Source organism: Callorhinus ursinus, unplaced genomic scaffold (assembly GCF_003265705.2).
Source record: "Callorhinus ursinus isolate GAN/ISIS: 27379988/994484 unplaced genomic scaffold, GSC_fseal_2.0 scaffold4, whole genome shotgun sequence".
NCBI classification, from domain to species: domain Eukaryota; kingdom Metazoa; phylum Chordata; class Mammalia; order Carnivora; family Otariidae; genus Callorhinus; species Callorhinus ursinus.
The window spans coordinates 5,507,891-5,535,074 of NW_027397066.1; the positions used below are offsets into that span (position 1 = coordinate 5,507,891).

The 27,184-nt window shown below is 42.1% G+C and overlaps 1 protein-coding gene across 4 annotated transcripts in view; it reads right to left on the reverse strand.

The window, feature by feature from the left end:
- STK32B (serine/threonine kinase 32B) overlaps window positions 1–27,184 on the reverse strand; it is a 416,268-nt gene that overhangs the window by 102,892 nt on the left and 286,192 nt on the right. For all 4 annotated transcript variants that reach the window (XM_025887383.2, XM_025887382.2, XM_073891418.1 and 1 more), the window contains exon 4: window positions 14,526–14,699. In XM_025887383.2, the coding sequence (XP_025743168.1) occupies window positions 14,526–14,699 (174 nt within the window). The remainder of the gene's footprint in view (window positions 1–14,525; window positions 14,700–27,184) is intronic.

Below are 27,184 nucleotides of genomic sequence, written 5' to 3' on the forward strand. Positions count from 1 at the left end.
TTTAGGTCTTTAATCCATTTTAAGTTTATTTTTGTGCATGGTGAAAGAAAGCGGTCCACTTTCATTCTTTTGTAAGTAGCCTTAGTTTTCCCAGCACCATTTGTTAAAGGGACTGTCTTTCCCCCCACTGTATATTCTTGCCTCCTTTGTCATAGATTAATTGACCATATAATTGTGGATCCCTCTTCCATTGATCTATGTGTCTATTTTTGTGCCAGTACCATACTGTTTTGATTACTACAGCTTTGTAGTCTATCTTGAAATTGAGGATCATGATACCTCCAGCTTTGTTACTCTTTTTTAAGATTGCTTGGATTATTCAGGGTCTTCTGTGGGTCTCTACAAATTTTAGGATTATTTGTTCTAATTCTGTGAAAAATGCTATGGTATTTTGATAGGGACTGCATTAAAAATGTAGATTGTTTTGGGTAGTATAAACATTTTAATATTAATTGGTTCTTCCAATCCATGAGCAGGGAGTGTCCATTTATTTGTGTCATCTTCAATTTCTTTCATCAATGTTTTATAGTTTTCAGAGTACAGGTCTTTCATCTCCTTGCTTAAGTTTATTTCATTATTTTTATATTTTATTATTTTTGGTGTAATTGTAAGTGAGATTGTTTTCTTAATTTCTCTTTCTGCTACTAATTTATTTTAGTGTATAGAAATGCAATACATTTCTATATATTAATTTTGTAACTTGTGACTTTATTCGGTTCATTTATCAGTTCTAGTGTTATTTTTGTTTTGTTTTGTTTTGGTGGAAAAACATGTATAATCTTATTAAGGCAGTCCGTGGTCATCAGTCACACATTCTTGGTAGTCAGGCACTGTGTTAGGGGCTGCACTAATAATGCAAACATGGTTCCAAGCTTGTGGGGACGGAAACCAAGTGGGTGAAAGACATCAACCAACTACAAGGATGGTCATGTGGCAGTGGAGGTCTGTACAAGATACTCCGGTAGCAGAGAGGGTGAAACACGGAGCTCCAGTGTGCTTCCCTCCGAAGTCGTGGTAGCCATCACGGAGAAGACAATACTTGATTTGGAAGTGACATCATAACAACAATGTTCTAGGGAAATCTGCCTGGTGGGGTGGAAGATGAGAGTGGGAGTGGGGAGAAGCCAGGATATTTCTCTGGGCAGTGACCCTGGCAGGGCTACCTCTCTCTGTGTTGTCATTTCGGGATGTGGCACACAGTCCCTGCCTCTATGGTACTGCTCAGCTCCAACTCTCACTAACCAGGTCCTCTGAGGGTCCAGTTGCTGTAGGGACCTGGCTCCAGAGCTCCATGACAGCATCTTCCCTACTCCCCTGTCTCCGCGTCCCTCCAACTCCAGGGCATGCATCTTCTTGCTGCTGCTAATCTCCATGTTGCCTCATCCATTTGCTCCTCAATATAGAAGAAATACATCTATGTCACTAACTCTCTGTACTAAGTTCCCTCTGGGTGAGATACTCAAGGTGGTTTCTATTTTCTGCCCGCATCCTGACCCGCTCAAAGGTCAATGAATTAGTCCAAGCGAATGATGGTAATGGTTGGAGGCAGAAAGGTGAACAAGGATTTTGAACCTCAGTGAACATGGGAGTAAGAGAGGAGATTTGGGGAGGGGTGGTTCCCACGATGAGAGTACCTGCCAATTTGCAAACAGATCGTGAGTGCATCAGGGTTTAAATTCATTCATTCGAATCCTGGGGCTTCACTGACTGCCTATGATTTGTTTGTGCCTTCACGTCTGCGATGCCAACCTGAAGTCAAGGAATACATGTAAAAATTTCTGCTTTCAGCTCTGAAAGTTCCTCCTGCAATATACAATTTTTATTGCTCTTCCAAAAAATAATTAACAGTGCCCCACATATCTTGATGGTGATGAAATCTCTTTTGTTAAAAGAACGTTTATTTACTACTGTAGAGAAAAATTTGGTTCCTGCATCAAAACATTTAATAATTTGCACGTGCCTTCCATGGTGGTGAAAAGAAGCATCTCATTGGCGTGAGTGCCAGCGGTTCATTCTAATGGCTAGTATCCTGCAAACTGAAAAAACTGGTTTCATGTTTTCCTTTTACTAAGTATCACATGACTTTAACATTTGTAGCCATGTCCCCACGGGCCTCCCTGACCTAAACCTCTGTCTCTTCAAAGGTCTGATGTGTGTAGCTGTTGCATGCATCTTCCTTGAGGGCACTATTCATCTCCCCATGGGCTACAGAAGAAAGCCTGAATCCTTTAGTCCAGCAGTGAAGCTCTTCATTAGAAAACTCTAGCCCACATGGGTTTCTCAAAAAATTAAGAATAGAATTACCTTATAATCCAGCAATTCTACTTCTGGGTATATCTCCCCCCGACAAATTGTTCATAGCAGCATTATTCACAACAGCCAAAAGGTGGAAGCAAACGAAATGTCCGAAAACATATGAGTGGATAAACAAAATGGGATATACAATGGGATACTATTCAGCCTTAAAAAAAAGAAAAAAAGGAAATTCCAACATATGCTATGACATGAGCCAACTGCCCTCCCTCACACGACAGCTGCCATTATCAGAAGACAGCCAGCCCCTCACAGCAGAGCACACACCCCTCCTATTGCACAAAGGCTTGTGTGACTTCACCTGGCACCCCCTCCCCAGGGTGGGCCCACAGGGACATTGCCCCCAAATTAGGGTTTCATCTTGCAAAGCATGAGGAGCTCTCGGCCTTGTTTTATTGTAATTCGTGAGCATATGGATCTTCCCTGCACTGGGCATGAAGTACTTTGAGAACTGGCGTGGTCCTGCCCCAGTTCTGTTACCCCAGAACACAGCACTGGATCTGGCATCTCGAAGGAGGATTTGTCAAATGGACACATGAGTGTTCTCTGAGTCTCTCTTTCCAGGTAACTGAACTGTGGTTGGTTTGGCCAACAGAGGTATTAGGACAGGTTATCTGAGCCTCCATCAACATGTTCCTCTATTCTCTTCATCTGTAGCAGGGAAGGCTGCCCCCCGCCAGTCCATTTCCCACACAGCAGCCAGAATGATCCTGTACAGAACAGCCAGCGCCCACCTCTATTGAAAGCATAGATCAAATCATGTCACTGCTCTGTTCAAAGCCCAGCAATAGCTTTCCACTGTCTCAGGATAAAAACTGAAGCCAATAAATCCCTATTACCCTCTGTTTCACCTCTCCCCCTGGCCTCACCTCCACCACTCTCCCTGGTGCTCACACTGCTCCAGTCATGTCGGTCTTCTCGCTGTTCCTGAGACACACCAAGGACACTCCCATCTCAGGGTCTCCATGCTGCTGCCTCAACCGGGTACCCCAGGATTGCCACATCTCACCCCTCACTTCCTCCAGCTCCCTGCTCACATGTCTCCGGATCAGAGAGGTCTTTCTCTGACCAATCCCAGTAAAGCAGAAACAAGCCAGCCCCCCCACCCCCGTGGTTCACTCCGTGTTGCCACAGAATTTGAGAGCACTTGTCATCCTCTGACATATTACATACATGTTGTTTGTTTGTTGTCTGACTCTGTCCATTAGAAAGTATGCACCAAGAAGGCAGAAACTTGATCAGGTCAGGTGCACTGTTCACTGCTGCATCCACAGCCCAACATGATGTAGGTACTTGGTAAGTCACTACTGAGTGGATGGATGCATGGATGCACGGATAGACCGATGGACGGATGGATGTATGGATGCATGATGGATGGGTAGATGGATGGATAGAGAGAAGGATGGACAGACAAATGAATGAATGAACGAATGAATCAATGCTTATGAAGATTGCACAGGTTGTCAGGTCCAGCACAAGGGAGTAATGCGGAGTGCCACCGTAGGTAGCACCAACCTGTAAATATGGAAACTCTACACCACCTTCCTCTCTCCTTTCCTTATCTCAAACCCCCATGTGCCCATAAGGAATTATTTCAACAATCCTTGTGGCAACTATCACAAGCTAGAATTCACATTTAATAATCTTGCATTCAAGGTCCTGCAAAAGGAGAGATGAGTAAGGCAACCCCTCTCTTGTATCAAATCTTCCTGGAAACATGGAAACATGTTCTCCACCATCTGTCCCTGTTGTTAAAATGCCATTCAGACTTCAAAACCCATCTCCTCCATAAGCCCAAGCAAGGCATAAAGCATATGCAATCTGTCACTTCTCAGAACTCTCCGAGTATTGTGTTCCCACTTCCCTCTCTTATGATTCATATCCTTCCCAGCCCTGTCTTTTCCTCCCTTGCAAAAGGAGAGGGGGACTACACTGGATTGTAATAAGATACATACACTGGCAACTGTGTGACCATATGTATATGTATGTGTATATATGTGTGTGTTTGTATACATACATACATACATACATACATACATATATCCTGGCACATGGTTTTCAGGGCCCAAATATGCTATTATTACCAATAACCACTGTGCTCCTCCCATAAGACTGAGGCTTCTTGAGGGTAGAGTTTTGCTGTCTTAACATTTCTGTCCTTAATGCCCAAGCTTTGACCCATCTCCGGTATTGTTTATTGACTGATGAATGAATGAAGGATACTAAGCGGGGAAGGCATTCAGAGCGCTGAGGAACAGCACGGGAACAAAGCTTCAGATAATCTTCGTGTTTTTGCCGCGTGCTGACATTTCCAAAAATGCTGACCCGATTTCCTGACACTGCATTCATTGTCTTGGTTTTGAACATCTTCTGTAGAACAGCCTCTAATTTATTGGATCCATTTGGAGGTTTGTTTTCTGCTTTCATATTCTGCTCCCAGATTTCATTCCAGTTTCTCTGACGTTAAGTTGAGACCCAGGTTCTTATTTCTAAAATTTATTATCTAACATAAACACTCTCTGCCCAATTGCAGGAGCAATTTACACCCAGGAGATGGAAGAGTCCCTTGAAAGGATAAATTGGATTCTCTTGTATCTCACTTTTATATCATCACAAAGCCATAATTTTCAAAATGCTGGCCTGTAACAGAATGGAGACCTAGCTCTGTGCCTGGAAATAACGAAGTTACTCCTGAAATTGAATTGCAATTTCCACCCTAAATGACACTTCTGCATGTCTTCCATTTTTTTCCATCTGAAGATTTCTTTCTAGTTGTTGTGACCCCAGTACCACAGTAACGAAGAGGTACTGCTGTGGTCCCTCTTGGATCTGATGAGAACCAGCAGGTTACTCTTGGTACAGTGGTGGTAGGGAAGGACCAGGAAGATATTTAGACCTATAAAAGTAGGTCTTATCATTTTTATACTAGGCTTACTGGTCATTATTGCTTTATTATGGATCTCACCAAAGGCTTGGAGGGTACTAGGCAGGCACTGTGCCAGGAGTTCAACATGGATCATTTATTCCATATCCACAGAAGCCCATTTTAAAAGTGACGAAACTGAGGCATGATGAGATGAACTCTTCTGAGCTCTCACAGCTAGCATAAGTGGTGGCATCAGGACTCCAAACTGGGCAGTCCAATCTAATGCTCAGGTCTGAGAGACGTGACACAGAACAGAGCTGAGTCCAAGAGCAAAGTGCCAAAATTTAGTATGATATTAAAGTAATTTCTATAGCTCTGTATTTTTACTGAATGTTTTTTCTTTCCTTCCAAGCTACTCTCTCTCCCCAATTACGTAGTTTTTTAACAAAGAACTGCAAAAACATATATATATATATGAAACATAAGATAATTTTAGTCGGCATTAATAATACACCAATACCTATAGAAAAAAGTTACACTGTATTTTTGAAAATACCTATGATTATTAATGTATACATAAATAAAACATTGCTGTGTTAAAAAATAAAACTAACAAAAAATAAAGTTCATGTTTGAGAAACATCTTCCCTTTAGGGAGAAAGTTATTCACACTTTGATTTTCTTGATTAAAAAGGATGAGGTGCTCATTACGGAAAATTTCAAAATGGAGAAAAGAAGGAAAGGGATTTGTGTGGCATCTCCCTTCAATGCCAAGACACGGAGAAATCTCCTTCGAGTCTTTTCTGTCCAATAAGAAGACATTTGTTTACAAGGTCATGCAACTTTATAAGCTATCATTTTCTCTCAAGATTAACCATAACTGCTTTTAATAGTGCAGAGTTTTCATAGGAAGCGTTATACGTATGGGTGTACCATAGTCTCAAGTCTCTGAAAAGGAGGTATAACAAGTTTACAAAGCCAATTTCTTTGCTTTGGGTTATTTCAGGATTATCGGTCGTCATAAGCTGTGCTGTATTAAATATCCTCACACATAGAGCCTCTTATGCAGACCAGAGTGTACCCTTACCATACATTCCAAGAAGTGAAATCAGTGGGTCCAATTGTATGAATATTCACAAAGTACTTGATTCTTAATCCCAAGTATCTTTCCAAAAGGCTTGTAACAGTTCCTGCCACCAGCAAATAAGATTCAGACTGCCCAGAGAACACTTTTCTAGAATGCTTTGTTTTAGGAAATGCCCGTTTCCTCCCAAAAGCAAAGCCCAGCCTAGATACCGTCATCAGTGACCCACAAGCCTGGCTGATCCTTAGAGACAAATTTTATCCTGGCTCCTCTGTGTTCTGCACTGCTTTGAACATGCTCTCACCAAGCACTTCCCACATTGGTTGACATGGTCATTCTTTGTCTGTCTCCCTAACCCAACTGTGAGTCAGGTGGCAGGTATACAGTAGGTGCTCAGTGCATACTTATGAAACATTTGGGTTTTGAAGAAAGGGACCACGTACTTAAGTATCAGGGTTTCTTTTTTTTTTTAATTTTACTTATTCATTTTTAGAGGGAGAGAGAGAGTGAGGGGAGGAGCAGGGTGGGGGAGAAGGACAAGCAGACTCTGCACTGAGCGTGGAATCCGACGCGGGGCTGGAGCCCACGACCCCGAGATCATGACTTGAGCCGAAACCAAGAGTAAGATGCTCAACCCCTCAACCTCTCAACCGACTGAGCCACCCAGGTGCCCCTATATCAGGGCTTCCGTTGTGCTGTCTGGCACCCAGTAAGTGCCAATTAAATACCTACTAACTCAATGAATGTAAACCTGAGATTTGATTTACTTCAGAGCCTGCCAGCACAGAAAGAACTCACTAGCAGGACACATCCTTTCAATGCCTTGGGCCTCAATCCCTCATTTAAGGCATAAACATTTATAAACACCTACTGCGTGCCAGGACCTATAATGGGTAATTAGGAAAGACATAATTCTGAAAGCATCTTCTGAAGCAGGTGTCCTGTACACAATAAACAACCAGAGAAAAGTCCTCACTGAAGTATGAACAGAACTCATATCAATGCCCAAAAGAGAAACCACCCAAGGAAGTGGCAAGTCTTCATTCAGGAGCAGCCTTGGAGCTGAATGTGATTGCGGTAGGTTACACTGCACTCCCTGAAAGATATGTCCAAGTTCTAAGCCTGGTTTCGGCGAATGTGACCTTATTCAGCAATAGAGTCTTTGAAGACGTAAGTACATTAAGTAACTCGAGATGTGATCACCCTGGGTTTAAGGTGAGCCCCACATCGTTCAATCCCCCAGGAGTCCTGTGGACAGAGATCACTCCTCTTGTTAATAGAGAAACAAACTCAAATCAGAGCGGTAATGGACTTGCCCAAGGTCCTCTGCACTGGGAACACAACATGAGAACTCTCAACACCAGCCTTCACAGCAGTGAGTGGTTGGCCATGCCCCTGCCTACACACGGGGTGCCCTTGACCCCTCACCCTACTGTCAGGAACACAGTCTGGGTTTCTCTCCCTCACACTCTCATTCCCTGTGTACCACCACTTGGGGAGTTTAGGTCAGAGGTTTGGTTAGTTTGTTCACAAATTCCACTGGTCATCAGATGAGACCCATACTTACTGCCCTTCTCCAAATAAAGCCACTAAAGCCACTGGTTAGGAAGATCGTGGCTCTTCCCTTCTTTAACCTACATTGCCATTGCCATTACACGAGTGACAAGCCCCCATTGCCAAAGACATGAGATAAGCTGCCCAGCCGTATTTTGACACTTGGCACAGTCTCTACTCCTACCGCTTAGACAAATTTGATTTCCCAATCAGCTGGGATTGGCCAATGAAAAGCATCATTCCAGCCTCATTCTGCAAGCAATTTCCCGGGAAAGGCACATAGGCAATTTCCCCAAATTATCAGGAGTTAAAACCGTTTATCTTTACAGAATTCAGGAAGCATAAATATAAGAGAGTGAGTCTATTTACCCCCCCAAAATTGTTTTAAATTATAAATACACAAGCATTCCAAGCAAGGGGCACAAATTCTATCTCCATCAGTTCATGCAACTCAAACTGGAAACTGGTGCTGTCCCCAACCACAGGAAAATAAGCAACTCGTCAGGGAATGCCAAGAACTTCAAGGAGGGAGGAGGTTGAATATTGTCACTTAAAATATAGTTTTATTTGCATAACAATAAAAAATAATAAAAAATATAGTTTTATTTGCATGTGCAAGCAAAAGCCTAGGGATTTTGCTTTTCCATAAGAGTTAGTCACATGATTTTTTCCTTCATGAAAGCTTGGGTAATGGACAGATTCTATGTGTAAATATGAGTAGGGGACTAGGCTCCCATGGTTCACCAGTACAGAGACAATGAGGGCTGGTGACTTGGGGTGGCCACTTGCTGTTTGCTCCTGGATAGTTACTTTTCTCCACGAGACCCAGTAGTCTCACCTGTAAAATGGGGCTGATAATGGAACCCACTTCAGTTGACTGTTGGGATCAGGTGAAGTCACACCTGCAAAGCACTTAAAACAGAGCCAGGCACATGCAAAGCGCTCAGCAAATGTGGAGGGCCATCATGGGTGTAGCATCCTACAAGCACGCTGATTTTTGTTTTGTAACTTCCAATTACATGTTCCAAATATGGGGACTACCCACTACATTTTAATGCTAACTGCACGTACATATGAACAAGGCTCAGTTCCAAGCCCTGCCCTAGAAAGGACTCCTGTTCTCATCCTGTTCACACCCAAAGACACAAAATGTCAAAAATCTCATTGGTACATGCCTTTTTACATGTTAACATTTCAAAATGAAATTGTCCGTGGCAAATACAAATAGTGAACTGAAAGAGGAAGTCTGAAGCATGTGCTTCAAATCAGTGAAAATGCTCACAATAATGCGAGAACTGTCATTTATTTTTCATACACATTCCTTTGAATCTTTGGAACTTTGTAACACATATATTATTTGTTAAAAAATAAGATCTGGGGCTCCTGGTGGCTCAGTCAGTTAAGTTTCTGCCTTCAGCTCAGGTGGTGATCCCAGGGTCCTGGGATCAAGCCCCACATTGGGTTCCCTGCTCAGCGGGAAGCCTGCTTCTCCTTCTCCCTCTGCAGCTCCCTCTGCTTGTGCTCTCCTTCTCTTTTTCTGTCAAATAAATAAATAAAATCTTAAAAAATAAATAAAAAATAAGATCTGGATTTACTCCAGAGCAAAAAATAAAAATAAAAAATAAAAAAAGGATTCACTTCTTTATTTTCTCAGTGTAGTCAATAAAGTGACAAAAAATGATAAACTTTATACAAATCAGAGTTTGTATACCTTTAGATAATCTGTAGCAAAAGGGTTGCTTGCTGCACAGATAAGGCTAGTCTAAGTAAAGAAAGGAGACTGCTAGTGTTAAACCAGCAGGATTAAACTATTATTGGTCCTAAAGATAAGAAGGTTTTTCCCAAAGTAAAAAGGTTACAAAAAAAAAATTAATCCTGACAAAAATTTGACAGTAAGCAGATATTTTGTTAGGGTTGAGTATGTTCACAGCCCACAACTCCAAGGCAAAGCTGGGAGGTTTCTCCTGTACCTGATGGGTCTCCTGCCTCCAGAGGAGGGACGGCTGTGGGTCTGATGAGGTGAGGCACCACTGGGACCACGAAGCTTTGAGACTGTGCATTAATTTACATGTGAGGCAAAATCGGGGCTGGAAGCACAGGAAAGTACAGAACAAGTCAGAGCGCTTCCCAAGGGGGTCAAAGACCCATCCTGGGGGGGTGGTTCAGGCATTTTCAAAGCAAAATCTGATAGAAGTAACCCCACTGGTGAAAATTTTCTCCAAAAGAAGCTTGAAAATGCTGCCCCAAAACCACTCTGATTAGCATTTAGATCAATGCTCAGTTCAAAACAGTGAATAAATGGTTGCCCTTTATAGGCTCATATTTATGCGACTGAACTGTATCTAAAAATGCAAGAAGGTTCCTGGTGGCCTGGCCTCCCCTGAGCTGCGAGCTTCCTTCAAATCAACTCATTTTCCCTGAATAGATGGACATTATGCAACAGCATCTGCCACAGACTGAGGAGACTCCAAGAAGCCATTATTGTTCATTTCCCCTTTTTTTGATGAAAGGTAAAGTATTATCTTATGTATCAAAAGAATCATGACTACACAATGGAGTGGAATGAAAAATGTCAAGACATTTTTCACATCACACATGAGATTTCAAAGGAACTTCATGTCCGTGGCACACGACTTTGGGCCCCAGCAGAGACTTCTTTTTTTTTTAATTTAATTTAATTTTATTCTGTTATATTAGTCACCATACAATACTTCTTTTTTTTTTTTTAAAAATATTTTTATTTTAGAGAGAGAGAGAGAGCAATGAGTACAGAGCCTGACACAGGGCTCAATCTCATGACCTGAGATCATGACCCGAGCTGAAACCAGGAGTCAGACGCTTAACCGACTACATCACCCAGGCGCCCCTTTGAGTGTGGCTACTTTGAAAAAAGCAACATTCCTTTGTATAAAATATGGCATCGGGAGTTCTGACACATAAGGAGTGGGAGATTTATAAATTCATCTGTTGAATTAACAAAACATGTTGCATAGCATTATCATATATCCTTATGCACAGTGTGTATGACACATAATTTCAAGTCTGAACACACATTGAAAAAGGGATTTATTGAAGTATATGGGAGGGAAAAAAGCTGACTCAAATCTCTGCCAAGTCTACCATTTTAGAAGTAGTGAGACAATCCCCCTCAGCGGATTTTTAAAAAATTTTAAATTGTTGGCTAGCTCATTTTCTCCAGGGTAGATCCGGAATCTGAGGGCAGGTGACCTCACATCTAGTGATTTAAAAACATTTGCTGAAGTAAAAAAGTGGTTCCAACCATCACATTCTCCTGGGACAGTTCCATTGTCTGCCCGGTCTATCCCTGGCTCATCCGTCTCACCCATGTCCACATGACTCAGTGTCTGGGGGAAATTAGGCAAATTGGTCATCTATTGCACACTAGTGCAGAAATGGCTGTGATAATTCATGAATGACATTCGTATAACAGATTGGGAAAGAACTTGCTCCTTTAAGCACCTTCAAAAAATGGGGTGACCTTCCTCAACAAATATCCCACAGTGCTTGCAAACACAGAATCCGGAGCCAGAACAGCTGTGTGCGAAGCCTGGTGAGTGACTGAGTGAATGAACAACGGGCCCTCAGTGAACACTGTCTGCATTGCACCAAACAACCCCTTTTCCACTATATACTACTACTACTATCCCAACTACAACTTCCTCTTCCTTCTTCTTGTTCTTGTTCATTGTGTTGTGTTTGTTATTTGTGTTAAAATTATGCATGGATATAATTCAAAGGGTCAGTCCTTCTGCAAGTTTTGTTATAATACAGCAACAACCCCTATCACTTTCTCCGCATCTCTCCCTCTCCGTGCATCCCGTCCAGGTGACAATTTTGGTATGTTTAGCTCCTTCTCTCTCAATGACAGAGATAACTTTTGCATTTCAGGCTCCATCCATCAGCCTCCCACTGCGGAAGATGAGGATGTAGCTGTCTTTCCTTCCCGAAACCCCCAGGAGACACGCTCATCCTTGCATTCTGCCATTCCCCAACGGAGTGTTGTATTTTTGGTTAGACTGACTTTCAGGGCTGCCATGATGATGATTATGCTACACAGAGCTGGTTCATGTCGTGAGCTCTACTACACACAGATGATGTCCTGTACAACACTTCCATTCCCTGGGGTTAATAACTGTCTGTTATTTTTTGTTGAGCTTTTTTTCTAAACTTCTCAGTTATTCAACTTCAGATTCTTCACCAGCTAAAGAACTTCCTGTCGAGGCAGCCAGATGCATCAACAATGCCATCAGCCCATGCTTCCTGAAGAAGTCTGTCCCAGGGTCTTCTGATCCACGCAGACAGCACTGGTCAGGGCCTACACCACAGGCACAGCCAACATCTTCGAACCTCCCTTCATCACCCTTCTGGAGATTCCCTATGCCTCTCTCCTCTGCTAGAGCCCCAATTCCATCTTCCATCTCTTCCTTCTTCATGATTTAGTCCTTCATTTTTATGGAGTTCACCTCTTTTCTGATAGTTACTTGAGAAAAGGTGAACATGAGGTATGTTTTTTTGGAGACCTTGAACTTGTGAAAACGTGCACCCTCACACTTGATTGACTAGCACATCTCCACTGCCTTCTAGTACCTGACAAACCCAAAACAATCTGATTCCTCAGCCTTTATGGCCTGCTGCTCTTCTGTGGAAGCTTATGGGATCTGGTTTGTTTTGACAGGTGTCTGTTTCTGGTCTCTGCACTGTATCTCTAGTAGGCCCTTCAATCCGGAAATTCATGTGTTTCAGGTCCTGGAGACATTCTGTTTCATTGATGATTTCTCCCACTATGTTTTCTCTCTTCTGTCTCTCCTGATGCTTGGATTACTGGATTGGCTCTGGCATTTTCTTATCTCTTCTCTCATATTTTCTTCGTCTTTCTGTTTTACTATATGAGGGATGTCAACTTTGTCTTCTAATACATCTTTTGAGTTTTTCATTTCTACTGTCATATTTTTACCTTATAAGAGCTCTGATGTTTGTTCTCTGAATTTTAAATAAACATGGTGTTCCTCATTTTATAATCACAAAAATCTTTTTATACTGATCATAGTTATTTGGATATTTTCTTCTCCTTGCATAGTGTCTGTTTATTCCAAGTTTTTTTTCCCCCTCTTCTCCATTTGACTGTTTGAATCTCACTGTTTCTGCCAGGAGATTTCCTGGGATGTCTGATAACCCTTGGTCATCGGTAAACTGGCTGGCAGCTTCCAGCAAGTGAGTGGGGCTTGTTGGCTGAGAACTACACGCTAAGGGGCGGTGGGGAAGCTATGATGCCACAGTCTCTTGCTCTTGGCTCATCCTCACTGAAGTCACATCCTCACTGAAATCACAGTGTCCTGCCTGGAGGAAGGCCAGAATGCACCACTCTCAGAGTTCAGCTGGAATGGGGAGGGGCTGTGTATTTTAGCATCTGGTTGGTATACTATTTTCAGTACAGCACCCCAACTCAAGTAGGCTTGATGTCCTTCAGCGCAGACACTTGCTATTGTACCATCTCTAGGGAGCAAACCTTAGTGTTCTGCTTGGGTGAAGTTACTCAGATGATTATTCAGCCATCGAGTTATTCACAGTGGGCAAGCAGCTCTGGGGTCCTCAGGACTTCCTAAAAGACTTTCAAGCAATTCACCTTACTTCAGCCTCTTTTTTACCTACTGTCTTCCCTCCAAAGATGCTGATTACGGCCAATTCCTGCACCGTTAGGGGATTCTTTGGCGTCCATCGGCGCTCGCCCCAGTGACAGCCTGGACTTTATGTTCTTGGACACTAATCATTCACCACTCTCCCTCTTCTTTCAGACCCACCTCCCCACGTTTCTGTAGTCTCCTTTTTAGTCTTCCCCATCCTTGGGAGTTTGTCATTTTTCATATACTCTTGTTGTCGTTCTACTGGGTTTTCGGGAGGGACAAACTGTACATGTCTGTGCATGTGTGTGCGCCTAATCTACCATCTTTACCTAGAAAGTCAAGACTTTCTTTACCACGTCTTCTGAAACAGTCTAAGTTAGAAGAAGAGCTGCTAGGCACAGTGTGAGACTGCAGGTGAACAAATCTGGAGCCACTCACGCTAGCCCCCTCCTCTGGGAAGAGCAAGAAGAATTTGTTCATGATACCATAGCTTTCCAAAGCCTCTCCTTGGCCTCCTGCCTCTGCAGACAGACTCACTTTGCCTGCCTGGTTGGAGTGCAGGGCCGTGCACGGCGGGGAGAAGCAAAGGCCCAGAAGGAGAGGCAGAAATTCAGAGCTTATAACCAAAGCCCAGGGCCAGGACTGAAGCTTCCCAAGAGAGAGAGATCCTTCACGAGGCACAGCACTAATCTCAAAGTATGGAAAGGAAGAGAGTAGATTCCCTCACGCGCCCAACGAATACCAAGTGACGTTTCTATCCTGAGAATGGAGGGACAGAACATTCCAGCCTCCCAAGGTCAGGCTGGAAAAGAGATGCCAAGGTCAGCCACCAGCCATGTCTCCCCGCAGTGGGGTGTTCCCCCTCTGACACAGGTGACAAGGGAGCGGGCTGTCTGCTGAGAACGTAGGAGCGTAATGTGTTGTTCTGCCGCTCCTTAGCTCCGTGTGCTGCCACTCCTAACACATGTCAGCAAGAGAATGCCCTGTGCCTCGGCAGACTGCTCCCACCACGCGCTGCCGCCCAGTGGGCCTCCATCCCCAGGCACCCCTCCAGCAGCCCAGTCACCTGTGGATGATGTGGAACCTCTGCAGGTACTCCAGGGCCAGCGCCAGCTCGCAGATGTACAGCTTCACTGCCCCCTCGGTGAAGTGGACGTTCTGCTGCAGGTGGTAGCGCAGGTCCCCGCCCAGGAGCAGGTCCACCACCATGAACATGTCCTCCTCGTCCTGGAAGGAGTACCTGCGGGCACAGAGGGACAGAGGAGGTGAGGGATGGAGACACTCCAACATCCTCAAGGCCGATGCCCCCATTCTACAGAAGAGCAACCTGAGGCTCAGAGAGATGCACCTGGACCATTGAAGTCACAGTGCACCATCAACAGGCTCTGGCCAGCAAATGGTATCTTAACCAATACCAGACACCAATATGACTTTGTTTTTATTTTTTAAAATTTTTTGAAGTTTTTATTTAAATTCCAGTTGGTTAACATATAGCGTAATATTAGTTTCAAGTGTACAATATAGCAACTCAACACTTGCACACATCTGGTGCTCATCACAAGTGCTCTCCTTCACCCCCACCATCTATTTCATCCATCTCCCCACCCACCTCCCCTCTGTAACCATCAGTTTGTTCTCTAGAGTTAAGGTCTGTTTCTTGATTTATCTCTCCTTTTCCCCTCCTTTGCTCATTTGTTTTGTTTCTGATATTCCACATATGAGTGAAATCATACGGTATTTGTCTTTCTCTGACTGAATTATTTTGCTTAGCATAATACCCTCTAGCTCCACTCATGTTGTTGCAAATGGCAAACTTTCATTCTTTTTGACGGCTGAGTACTATTCCATTGTATATATCACTTTATCTTTAGTAACTGCTTTAATGGGGTGTTTTCAGGACTTGTGGTAGGTAGCCTCCAAAGCTGCATCCCCTGCCCCAACATTCCTCGGTTCCCTCACCCCACATGCCACTCCCCACATAGAGCTTGGTTCTGCATCCCCTGAATGCAGCGATGCTCTGGCAAGTCCACACCCAGGCCTCAAGAGAACTGGAAGTTTCTACTTAAACTGCTTCCCAGGACCCAGCTAGAGCCCAAACCCCATGGAGAGGCCATGAAAAGGAAAACAAAGGAGCTGCCGTCAACAGCCCTGGCTGAGCCGCCAGGGACAACCAGCAATAGTTGGCCGCCATGGTAGCGGGCCGACTCGGGTACTGGAAGACACTGTAGCTCCAGCTGACATCACGCAGAGCAGAAAACTGCCCAGCCAAGCCCAGTCAGCACACAGAACACAAGATAATGAAACAGCTGTGTTTTAAGCCACGGAGGTTGGGAGGGATTTTTGTTTCATTTTGTTTTGTTTTTTTGGTTCTTCTGTTTGTTTTTTTCTTTTCAGTCATAGAGTACTGACCCAGTACTTAGTTCGTTTTTACAAAAATGCATTTAGGCTTCCTAAGGACTGAAGAGCCAACATATGAACCTCAGAATGGTGTTACACAATTGTAAAGTAGAATCTCAGCATTGCAAAATGTCAAGCCGACTGAGCTAAACACACACACACACACAGAGGGGCCCTGTCCTAGGTGCTGGCTCCAGCCTGGGCAGAAGCCTGAACTTTGTGTTTTCATGGGCAAAAGACTCTGCTTTCTGACCTCAGTTACTTGACACAGTGTTTCTGTCATTGGGAGCCGAAAGAGTCATCTGATACATCTTTCCACATATTTGCTACTGGGGGAAAGTGTTCAGATGCTCAGAAAGGAACCACAGGAATCAGCTATAAATGCCTCCTACAGATGCCCAATTTGTATTCTAATACTTGAAAGACTATTGAAACATTACATTAATAACCAGTGAGTTCTGCACCCTAATTCACAGCTAGACTGTCAAAGGGTATCTCATTCAATATTCCACCAGAACTCTGTGGAGGAGCAACATGAATTTTTAGGAGAGAAACTTGCAGACCAGAATGAATTCTAAAGAGGAAATCCAAAATGCAAAGAGAACAATTAATTGAAGCAATAAGTCAGGCTGTGGCTTTCTCTTGCTGCAGATCCATTTTGTTTTTGCCCTGGGCCATGGACTCTACATCCCCAAGGAGAATCAATACTGTTATCAGAGAACAGAGAATGACCTTTCATCTATCTCTGAAGTTTTGCGCTATTCCAAAGCTTTGTGCCATTGTTCCTTTTGCCTCTTCTTGGACTGGAATTATAAGTATGTTCTCATGATAATGCTGCACATTGTCATGGAAATGATGAAGACCACAAGTGAGAAATCTATATTCTATCGTCATAATGCCAACCCATGGAGAAATTTGGGCAATTAGGCTCTCCTTCCAACATCAAAGAAGTTCAGGAGTTTGGAAGGTATCAGTCCTGGCCTGGACATCAAAACAGACCAGCACAAAGAACCCAATGTCTGGTGTAAGACATTTTTTTTTAACTAATTTCCAATCTTTTTCCAAAAAGCATTAAAAGTTATTTGCAAAATACATATAACTTAATAAAATTAAAAATAAATATGCCATAGAGTAGGTCAAAGAATAAAGAGGGAATTCAAGAAAATGTAAGCAGGCAAAAATACTCCCATTCATGCTCAAAGAGCTTGCCTGAAATAGGCCAGAAATGCAAACATAACCTTCCCAGCAACCAGAATAAAGTGAGAAACATGATCAGCTTTATGATTCAGGGTCAATGTGGAAAAAAAATCCCCAATTGTTTAGGAAAAGCATGATTATTCCTGGTACTGAAGCCAGAAGGAAATTTCTCCCACTAGCTTCTTACAAAGATGGCATTTTGTAATTTGGCAAACAATGATCTACAAAAAATAGCTCTACACAGAGTAACATGGGATTTTTTTAACAGGGATTTTTTTTTTGGTATGATGTTCTTCAATATACACTGAAGACATCAAATTCCAAGCCTGTAAAAGCAGTGCTACATGGGGGAAAGGAAAGTGGTCTGGTGTCCTGCTCACGGATGAGCTTTCTTCATGAAAAGATAAATGGAGAGGACACACGGTGAATGCCGCAGGGACCACGTCACCAATGTGAGCTCACCCACAAATACTCAGCAGGCTTCGACCACACCCCTGCCCCATGCCAGAAGCTGGGATTCTGTGGAAGAAGTTGTCCTAGATGGTTCACCTGAGTTTGGGACAATCAGAAGGGGGCTGGAGTTTGATGTCATGTGCCATGACCAGTACCCTGGATAATCCATTCCTGTGAATCCATTTTTCACCCTGGACGTGGACCTTACATTCCCAAGGAGTTCAATATTGTCACCAGGTCACTTATAACATCCCCTATTCCCACCTCTCTGCTCTTGTCCACCCTTCCCTTCTCAGTGTGGATCATGCTTCTCAATCAGGGGCAGCGCTGCTCTCCTGGGGACATTTAACAACGTCAGGAGACACTTTTGGTTGTCACAACTGGGAGAGATGCTACTGGCATCTAGAGGCCAAGGATGCTGCTAAGCCTCTTCCAAGGCACAGGACAGCCCCCACACAAAGAAAGACCCGGCCCCAAATGTCCACAGTGCTATGGTTGAGAAACCCTGGTTTAGATTCATGCTCTTGCTCTTAGAAGCCCTCCCTAACCCTGGAAGACTGAGTTGGGTAACACTTTTTTTGGTCCCTGGCATCCTTCAATATAATAGTGTTGATAAGGTGCCTACTTTCAAGGTAGATATTTGTAGGAGGTGTCTTCGACAGATCTGGACCCTGAGATTAAAGAACATTTCCCAGGCAATGGTAGAGCTGGGAGTTGAACCAGGATAACCCATTTCCAGAAGCAAGAATCCCTGCCTGAGGCTCTAGCAGCACTTTCCTCGTGGCACAGGGATCCTTTCTCTCCTGGTCTCTTCCCCCAACAGCCGGGCATCTCTCTGTGCACAGGGACCAGGTTTTTTTTGGCACTGTCTCCCTGCATTTAGCACATTCCCCAGAGCACCCCACACTCAGGAATGAATGGGTCAAAAGTACCCATGGCCTGTGAGGCATGTTAGTCCGTTACTCCCTCTACAGGAGGCTGGGATGAGGGGGAAGGCAGAGTGGAAGGAGAGGGGGGCGGTGGAGGAGTGACAGGACGCAAAGCTCTATGGGCACTGGCCTCTGCATTTGTCAATCTCATTGCTTATGGGAGCCTCCTTTTCATCTGGCCTCCTCTCCTTGCAGAGACCAGGACTCTCATTGGTCTGAGAGTGACTCTCCCAGCCTCCCTCCATAGCCTCACTCATGCAGAAGTGACCTGTCTGATGTTTGGAAGGAGCTGCCAGTATGCTTAGTTCAGCCCCCTCAGGGTTCCCACCAGGCTTCTGGATCTGCCCATAGAGGGCTTGTACTCAGTCCACTCCCTGCCATGGCGAGGGGCCTGGCCAGTGGAGAGGAGACTTGCAGGTGAGCCCATATCCTTAGGGTGATTCCATTTCAAAGCTGAAGTTGTTAGCAAGCCCTTTGAGTGCAGAACTAAAGCCAAGTTCTTCAATCAACTTTGTCTGCAACAAAGCTGATACTTTCACCCCCATGTGTCTGAGTCCCATGGCATCTCTTGAGTGGTCCCAGACTCAGGTGGGAAGGAGGGGTGCTATCCACAGACCTCCCATCATCCCTCAGCACTTATCCCATTTAACCATGCAAGGTGGGCATTATGCCTCTCATTTTTCCAATGGAGGAAACCAAGGTCAAGAGAGGTTGACTGGTGCCCAGTCCAGGTGAGGCCCCTTCTTCAATAACACATCTTGTCCTCTAGAACCAGCCTCAGGAGGCTTGCACACTAAAGGCCAGCCATGTTAAGCACGTGTGAGAAGACACATGAGCACATATGAGAGAGGTACTGTGTCCAGGGGGAAATCTGAGTCAGAACACCTGGTCCAGCTCCCCCTCTTACTTCATCTCAACTTGCTCACACCTGGTGCCAGGAAGCTGCCAGCCAACCACGTATTGTCAGTGGCAGGAGAGGCATGGGAAAAAAAAGGGCATTTCATGCAGGAAATCGTAAGCCCTTCTTAGTGCTCCAGCAGCATGGCACCACTCAGCCATTTGAAAAACACGCCTTTCTCCACTTTTCTTCCCTGGGCAAAAGGAGCCAAGCCAGAAGATGCCCTGTGGGCTAGTCCTCTGGAAGCCCCGGCAGCTGAGACAAGCCACGTGTCTCCGACATTCATCTCCTGTGTTCTTATTGTGTGGCACCTGCTGGGACAAGGAGGTGAGCATCCCTCGGACCATTTCCTGTGCAATCCAATCTCCAAGGGGGAGCAGATAGAGAGGAGGGCTCACCGACCACACTCACGGCCAGTGATTCTCTGAGATTGAACACGCAGCAACAGAACAGCTAAAAATACCCTCTTAGGCTCAGAAATCCAATAATGGGATGCTGGGCCTTCTGTCAGCTCATATTGTACAAATAACAAGGAGGTTATCAAGCCTGAATTGTACTTGATACATAGAAGTCTTTAATAATATTCACAATAACCTTTTAAAAAATTTTTTTGAATGAGCCACAGAAGTGCTCAAGCCATTCATACATCCTGGCCCTCATTGTTCTCCACATCAGGCTGATTCTGTCCTTGTCACCTTCCCAGAAGTCAGTGCTGCTGGTTGGCTTCCACCATCCAGCTCCCCAGCACCAGGCAGTTTGGGGGAGGAGCACTCCGAGGACCAGGCAAAGGTGAAATGCAAGCTCAAGCAAGCTCAGCTATGCAGCAGGCCTTTGCAGACCGTAAAGTGTGTCTGTCTTTGTAAATGCAGAGCACTGTTCTTGTGGCTTAATGGTTTTATTTAATTTGTATCCTGCATGCTTCTAAAGGTTTTGCGGTGGTTAACAAAGTAAGACTGATGGAAAAGACAGGAAAAATGTGGAATAATGGAGTACTACATGTACCATTCACCTGGACAAACTGTGCAGGTGGAATGGCAGCTCTGACCGTCCCAGTGCAAGCAAGCAATGGGCAGAGCAGAACGGACAACCCAGCCCTCACTGTGTGGATGTATGAGATGAAGCCAAACCTTCCCCCTTGGGCTGAATTCCGAAAGAAATGTATAACTTGCATTTTTTTTTGCCATTTTTTTTAAATTAAAAAATTTTAATTTTATTATGTTATGTTAGTCACCATACATCATTAGTTTTTTGATATAGTGATCCATGATTCATTGTTTTCATATAACTTGCATTTTTTAAAAAAGGGGCATTGGATAGAAGAATGGGAAGTGAATAATGGTAATTCACACTATGAAGGGCTTCCCGTATATGTCTGCACTCATGAGAAATATCGGTCTGTAGTTCTCTCTTACTGTACTACCCTTATCTGTTTTTGGTGTCAGAGTAATTCACGTTCCATAAAATGAACTGGGAAGCATTTCCTTCTCTTCTGTTTTCTGGAAGAGACTGTATAAAAAAATCGGTGTTAATTCCTTAAATATTCGATAGAATTCTCCAGGGAAACCATCTGGGAATGGACTTTTGTTTTCAGGAGATTTTAAATTTTGAATTCCATTTATTAAGTTATAGGATTATTTGGGTTAATTTTTTTTCCTTGGTTCAGTTTTGATAGTTCGTAGGTTTGAGGAATTGGTCCATTTCTTCTAAGTTGTCAAATTTATGAGTTTAAAATTGTTCATAGTACTCCCTTATTATCCTTTTAAGGGCTGCAGGACCTGGAGTGATAGTCTCTGTTTTACTTCTGATATTTATGACTTGTGTCTTCTCTCAGCTTCTGTTTGTCAGTTTTGCCAGAGGCTTATCAAATTTTTTATTTTTTTTTTGAAGAATCAGCTGACTGATTGATTTTTTTTTCTATCGCTCTCCCATTTTCAATTTCATTGATTCTACTCTTATTTCCTTCTTTCTTCTTGCTTTGGGTTTATTTTTCTCTTAGTTTTTTGAGATCAAAACTAGATTGTTAATTTGAGACCTTTCCCCTTTTCTAGTGCAAGCATTTTGAGCTATCAACGCCATCATCACTGCATTAGCTGAATTCCACAAATTTTGATATGTTGTTTTCCTTTTCATTCACGTATTTATCTTTATTTCTTTTGAGGCTTTTTCTTTGACCCAAGAATTATTAGAAATTTGTGCTTAATCTCTAAGTATTTGGAAATTTTCTTGTTGACCTTCTGTTATTTATTTCTATTTTGTTTCTGTTATGGGCAAAGAACATGCTTTGTCATGATTTCATTTTTTAAAATTTGCTGAGGTTTGTTTTGTGGCCCAGGAATTGGTATACCTATATGAATATTCCATGGCATTGGGAAAACAAGTACATCTTGCTGTTACTGGGTGAAATGATCTATACATGTCAGGTATTATTGATTGATCATGCTTCAGTTCTTACATCTTCACTGACTTTCTAACTATAAGCTCTATCAATGGCGGCTAGGAATGACTGTCAAAGTCCCCAGTGATAATTGTGGATTTTTTTGTTTCTCCTTTCAGCTCTATCAATTTGTGTTTCATGTATTTGGAAGCTGTGATGTCTGACTCATTTATACCTCATTATTATTTGAACCATTTTTAATATATCATTCTATATCATATTACCGTGTATACATTGTTTTTGCTTTTTCCTTGTTATAAGTAATGCTGCAATGAGGTTCTCAATATATTTCTTCTTGTGCTTACATGTGCAAGGTAATTTATTAAACAAATATTCACTGAGCACCAACTATATGTCAGACACTGATCTAGGTGCTTTGGATAATGTACATAAAGAACAGAAACCATGTTCCTGTTCTCCATGGGACTGCCTAAAGTGAACTAAGCAACTAGCATAGTAAGTAGAACACAGGAGACTTTAAGCATGCTGATTATAAGAATGAGTGAATAATGCCCAGTGCTCATTACAACACGTGCCCTCCTTAATACCCATCACCCTGTTACCCCATCCCCCCACCACCCTCCCCTCTGAAACCCTCAGTTTGTTTCCCAGTAACTGAACATAATAAAAAAATAAAAAAGATTTTTTCTCGGGTTAAAAAAAATAAAAATTCCAAGTAAAAAATGAATGAGTGAAAAATGAATAAAGCTAGCATTCTAATAGCAAACATACCGACTGATTCACATGGACATGTACCACATGCTTACTCTTACAATCCTTATAATAACTCCAGAGTAGTACACAGTTATACCTATTTCACTAAGGAGCAAACAGTCACCAAAAAAATTAGCTTACTGATAGGCAGGCCTTTGACTTATTTTGTAAAAGGAGGGTCGTTTTAACCTGTGGCAAGTGGAAGGTCTTCTCAGCAAATGGTTCTATATCAATTGGAATTGGATATCCTTATGGAGAAAAATTAATTCTAACAAACACCACACATCATATACAAGTACCAATTTCAATTGGATTACAGATCTAAAGGTGCAATGCAAAACCCTGAAACTTCTAGGAAAAAAAAAACAGATCTTCATGACTTCAGGGTAGACAAAAATTTCTATACAGGATATTAAAAGCACTAATCAGGGTGCCTGGGTGGCTCAGTCGGTTAAGCGTCTGCCTTTGGCTCAGGTCATGACATCAGGGTCATGGGATTGAGTCCCACATCAGACTCCCTGCTCAGTGGGGAGCCTGCTTCTCCCTCTCCCTCTGCCCCCCTCCTTTGTGCTCTCTCTCTCTCTGTCAAATAAATAAATAAAATCTTTAAAAAAATTAAAAATAAAAGCACTAATCATAAGAATGCATTAGGGGTGGGGGGATGGGTTAGCCTAGTGATGGGTATTAAAGAGGGCAAGTATTGAATGGAGCCCTGGGTGTTATATGCAAACAATGAATCATGGAACACTACATCAAAAACTAATGATGTAATGTATGGTAATTAACATAACATAATAAAATTAAATTAAGTTAAAAAAAGAATACACTGGAAAATTAGACTTGATTAAAATTGAGAACTTTAGTTCTCAAAAAACACACAAAGAACCACAATGAGATACCACCTCACACCAGTCAGAATGGCTAAAATTAACAAGTCAGGAAACGACAGATGTTGGTGGGGGTGCAGAGAAAGGGGAACCCTCCTACACTGTTGGTGGGAATGCAAGCTGGTGCAGCCACTCTGGAACACAGTATGGAGGTTCCTCAAACAGTTGAAAATAGAGCTACCCTATGACCCAGCAATTGCACTAGGTATTTACCCAAAGGATACAAACTTAGTGATTCAAAGGGGCACCTGCACCCCAATGTTCATAGCAGCAATGTCCACAATAGCCAAACTATGGAAAAGCCTAGAGGTCCATCAACAGATGAATGGATAAAGAAGATGTGGTGTATATATATATATATATATATATATATATATATATGCAAAAATGAAATCTTGCCATTTGCAACAACATGAATGGAACTAGAGGGTATTTTGCTAAGCGAAATAAGTTATTCAGAGAAAGACAAGTATATATGATCTCACTGATATGTGGAATTTGAGAAACAAGGCAGAAGATCATAGGGGAAGAGAGGAAAAAATGAAACAAGATGAAACCGGAGAGGGAGACAAACCATAAGAGACTTAATCTCAGGAAACAAACTGAGGGTTGCTGGAGTGGAGGAGGGTGGGAGGGATGGGGTGGCTGGGTGATGGACACTGGGGAGGGTATGTGTTGTGGGAGTGCTATGTATTGTGTAAAACTGATGAATCACAGACCTTTATCCCTGAAACAAATAATACATTATGTGTTAATAATAATAAAAAGAGACATTAAAAAATAAAAAAATAAAATAAAAAATAAAAATGCCTTTGATTTCCAGACAAAAATATGGAAAAAAATCCACATGGAGAATAAAAATGGGGCAAGATTTTCACAATTTGGGGATATGTTTAAAACATACACAATTCTTTGTAATATTTTTGCAGTTTCTCTAACTTTGAAACTAAATCAAAATAAAAATTACCAAAATACACACACACACACACACACACACACACACACACACACAGGATTGTTTCCATTTAAAATATTGTTAACCTCAAGGGCGCCTGGGTGGCTCAGTTGGTTAAGTGACTGCCTTCGGCTCAGGTCATGATCCTGGAGTCCCTGGATTGAGTCCCGCATTGGGCTCCCTGCTCGGCAGGGAGTCTGCTTCTCCCTCTGACCCTCCCCCCCATGTGCTTTCTCTTTCTCTCAAATAAATAAAATCTTTAAAAAACAATAAAAAAATAAAATATTGTTAACCTCAAGGTAACCAATAAGAAAATAACTAAAAAATATAGTTAAAGAAATGACAATAAAAATTTTAAAAAATATACTAGAAAACGTGTATTACATAGAGGACAGCAGGAATGGAGGAATGAGGGGAAAAATCATAAGACATATAGAAAAAATAGCCAAGTGGCACATGCAAATACTATCTTATCAGTAATTACATTAATGTAAATAGACTAAATAATGCAGCTGAAGGCAGAGATTAGGGGCACCTGGGTGGCTCAGTCAGTTAAACATCTGCCTCCAGCTCAGGTCATGGTCCCAGGGTCCTGGGTTCGAGTCCCGCATCGGGCTCTCTGCTCAGTGGGAAGCCTGCTTCTCCCTCTCCCTCTGCCACTACCCCCTGCTTATTCTCTCTCTCTCTCTCTCTCTCTCTCTCAAATATTTTTTAAAAGGGCAGAGATTGGTGCATTGGATTTTTTAAAATGATCCAACTGTATGCTGTTTACGAGAGATACACTTTATTTTTTTTTAGCAACTCAGAACACTTTTTAACACACAAATATCATCGACCCAATAAAACATGTGCTGCAGGAGAGACACACTTTAAATTCAAAGAAATAATTAAGCTTCAAGTAAAATAATGGGAAAAGATTTAGCATCCAAACAGTTACCAAAAGAGATCTGTAGTGACTATACTATTATCAGACAAAATGGACTTCAAGAGAAAAATTGTTACCAGAAACAAAAATATATATATTTTATAATGATAAAAGGGCTACTCATTCAAGAAGATACAGCAATTATAGATAACTATGTACCTAAAAGCAGAGTCTGAAAACAAAGCAAAAACTGACAGGACTGAAGAAAGAAATTATCAAACTAACAGTCACAGTTGGAAACTACAATGTCGCAGTTTCAACAGTGGATAGAAAAAGTAGGAAAAAGATAAAGAAATTGAAGACTTGAACTGCATTACATCCCAAAGAACAAAGACAAAAGCCCCACTACCAGATAGAACACCCCAACCAATAATAGACAAATATACATCCTTCCGAGTACACATGAATCATTCTCCAGGATAGACCATGTGTTAGACCATAAAACAAGTTTCAGTAAACTTAAAATGACTGAAATTGTATAGTATGTTCCATGATGATGAAGAAGAAAACTTTGAAAATTCACAAATTTGTGGAAATTAAACAACATAATCCTAAACAGCCAGTGGATCAATGAGGAAATCACAATGAAAATTGTTTTTAAAGTTATAAACAGAAAATATTTTGAGATGAGTGGAAACAAAACTGCAACATAAAAAGTGGGATGCAGCTCAAGCACTGTTTAGTTATAAACATCTATGTTAAAAAAGAAGAAAAATCTCAAAGCTTCTACTTTAAGAAAATGGAAAAAGAAAAGCAAAATAAACTCCAAACCAGCAGAAGGAAATAATAGAGATTAGAGCAGAATTTAATGAAGTAGGAGATAGAAAAACAGTAAAGAAAAATAGCAGAACCAAGAGTTGGTTCTTCCAGAGAGCAAAAAAATTGCAAACCTTATCTAGAATGAGGAGGGAAAGAAAAAGAGACAAAGCATTAAATTAGGAATGACAGAAGAAACATCACTACCAACCTTATGGAAATAAAAAGATTATAAGAGAATAGTATAAATCATTTTATGTCAACAAATCAGATAACCTAGATGAAATGGACAAATTCACAGAAATATGTAAACTATAAAAACTTATTCAAAAAGAAATAGAAGTCTGATTAGAGTTTTAATAAGTGAGGAAATTAAATTAACAATAGTAATAATGACTACTCACAAAAAATTCAGACTCATATGGCTTCACTGTGAATTTTACCAAACATTTAAAGAACAATTAACAACAATCCTCTGCTGGGGCACCTGGATGGCTCAGTCAGTTAAGCGTTGGACTCTTGATTTTGGCTCAGTTCATGATCTCAGTGTTGTGAGATTGAGCCTCGAGTCTAGCACTGGGCATAGAGCCTGTTTAAGATTCTCTCTCTTCTGCTCCTCCCCGGCTCTCTCTCAAAACAAAAACAAAAACAAAAACAAAAACAAAAACAAACAACAACAACAAAACCAACCCACAATAATCCTTTGCAAATTCTTTTTTTTTTAAGATTTTATTTATTTGACAGAGAGAGACACAGTGAAAGAGGGAACACAAACAGGGGGAGTGGGAGAGGGAGAAGCAGGCTTCCCACGGAGCAGGGAGCCTGATGCGGGGCTCAATTCCAAGACCCTGGGATCATGACCTGAACCGAAGGCAGATGCTTAACAACTGAGCCACGCAGGTGCCCCCAATCCTTTGCAAATTCTTTCAAAAAATAGAAGAATTATTATCTTTTTAATCCTTTTGTTTCTGTTATGGGCACAGAATAATCCTACTCGTTGCAGGAGGCATGTTTTATCCTGTTATAAAACTCAGACAAAGACATCACAAGAAAGGAAAACTATAGACAGATCTCCTTTATAGACGCAAAAATCCTCAAGATACTGTGATGAGAATTTAGCAACATATAAAACAATTATACATCATGACCAAGTATGATTTATGGTATAAATGCAAGGTTT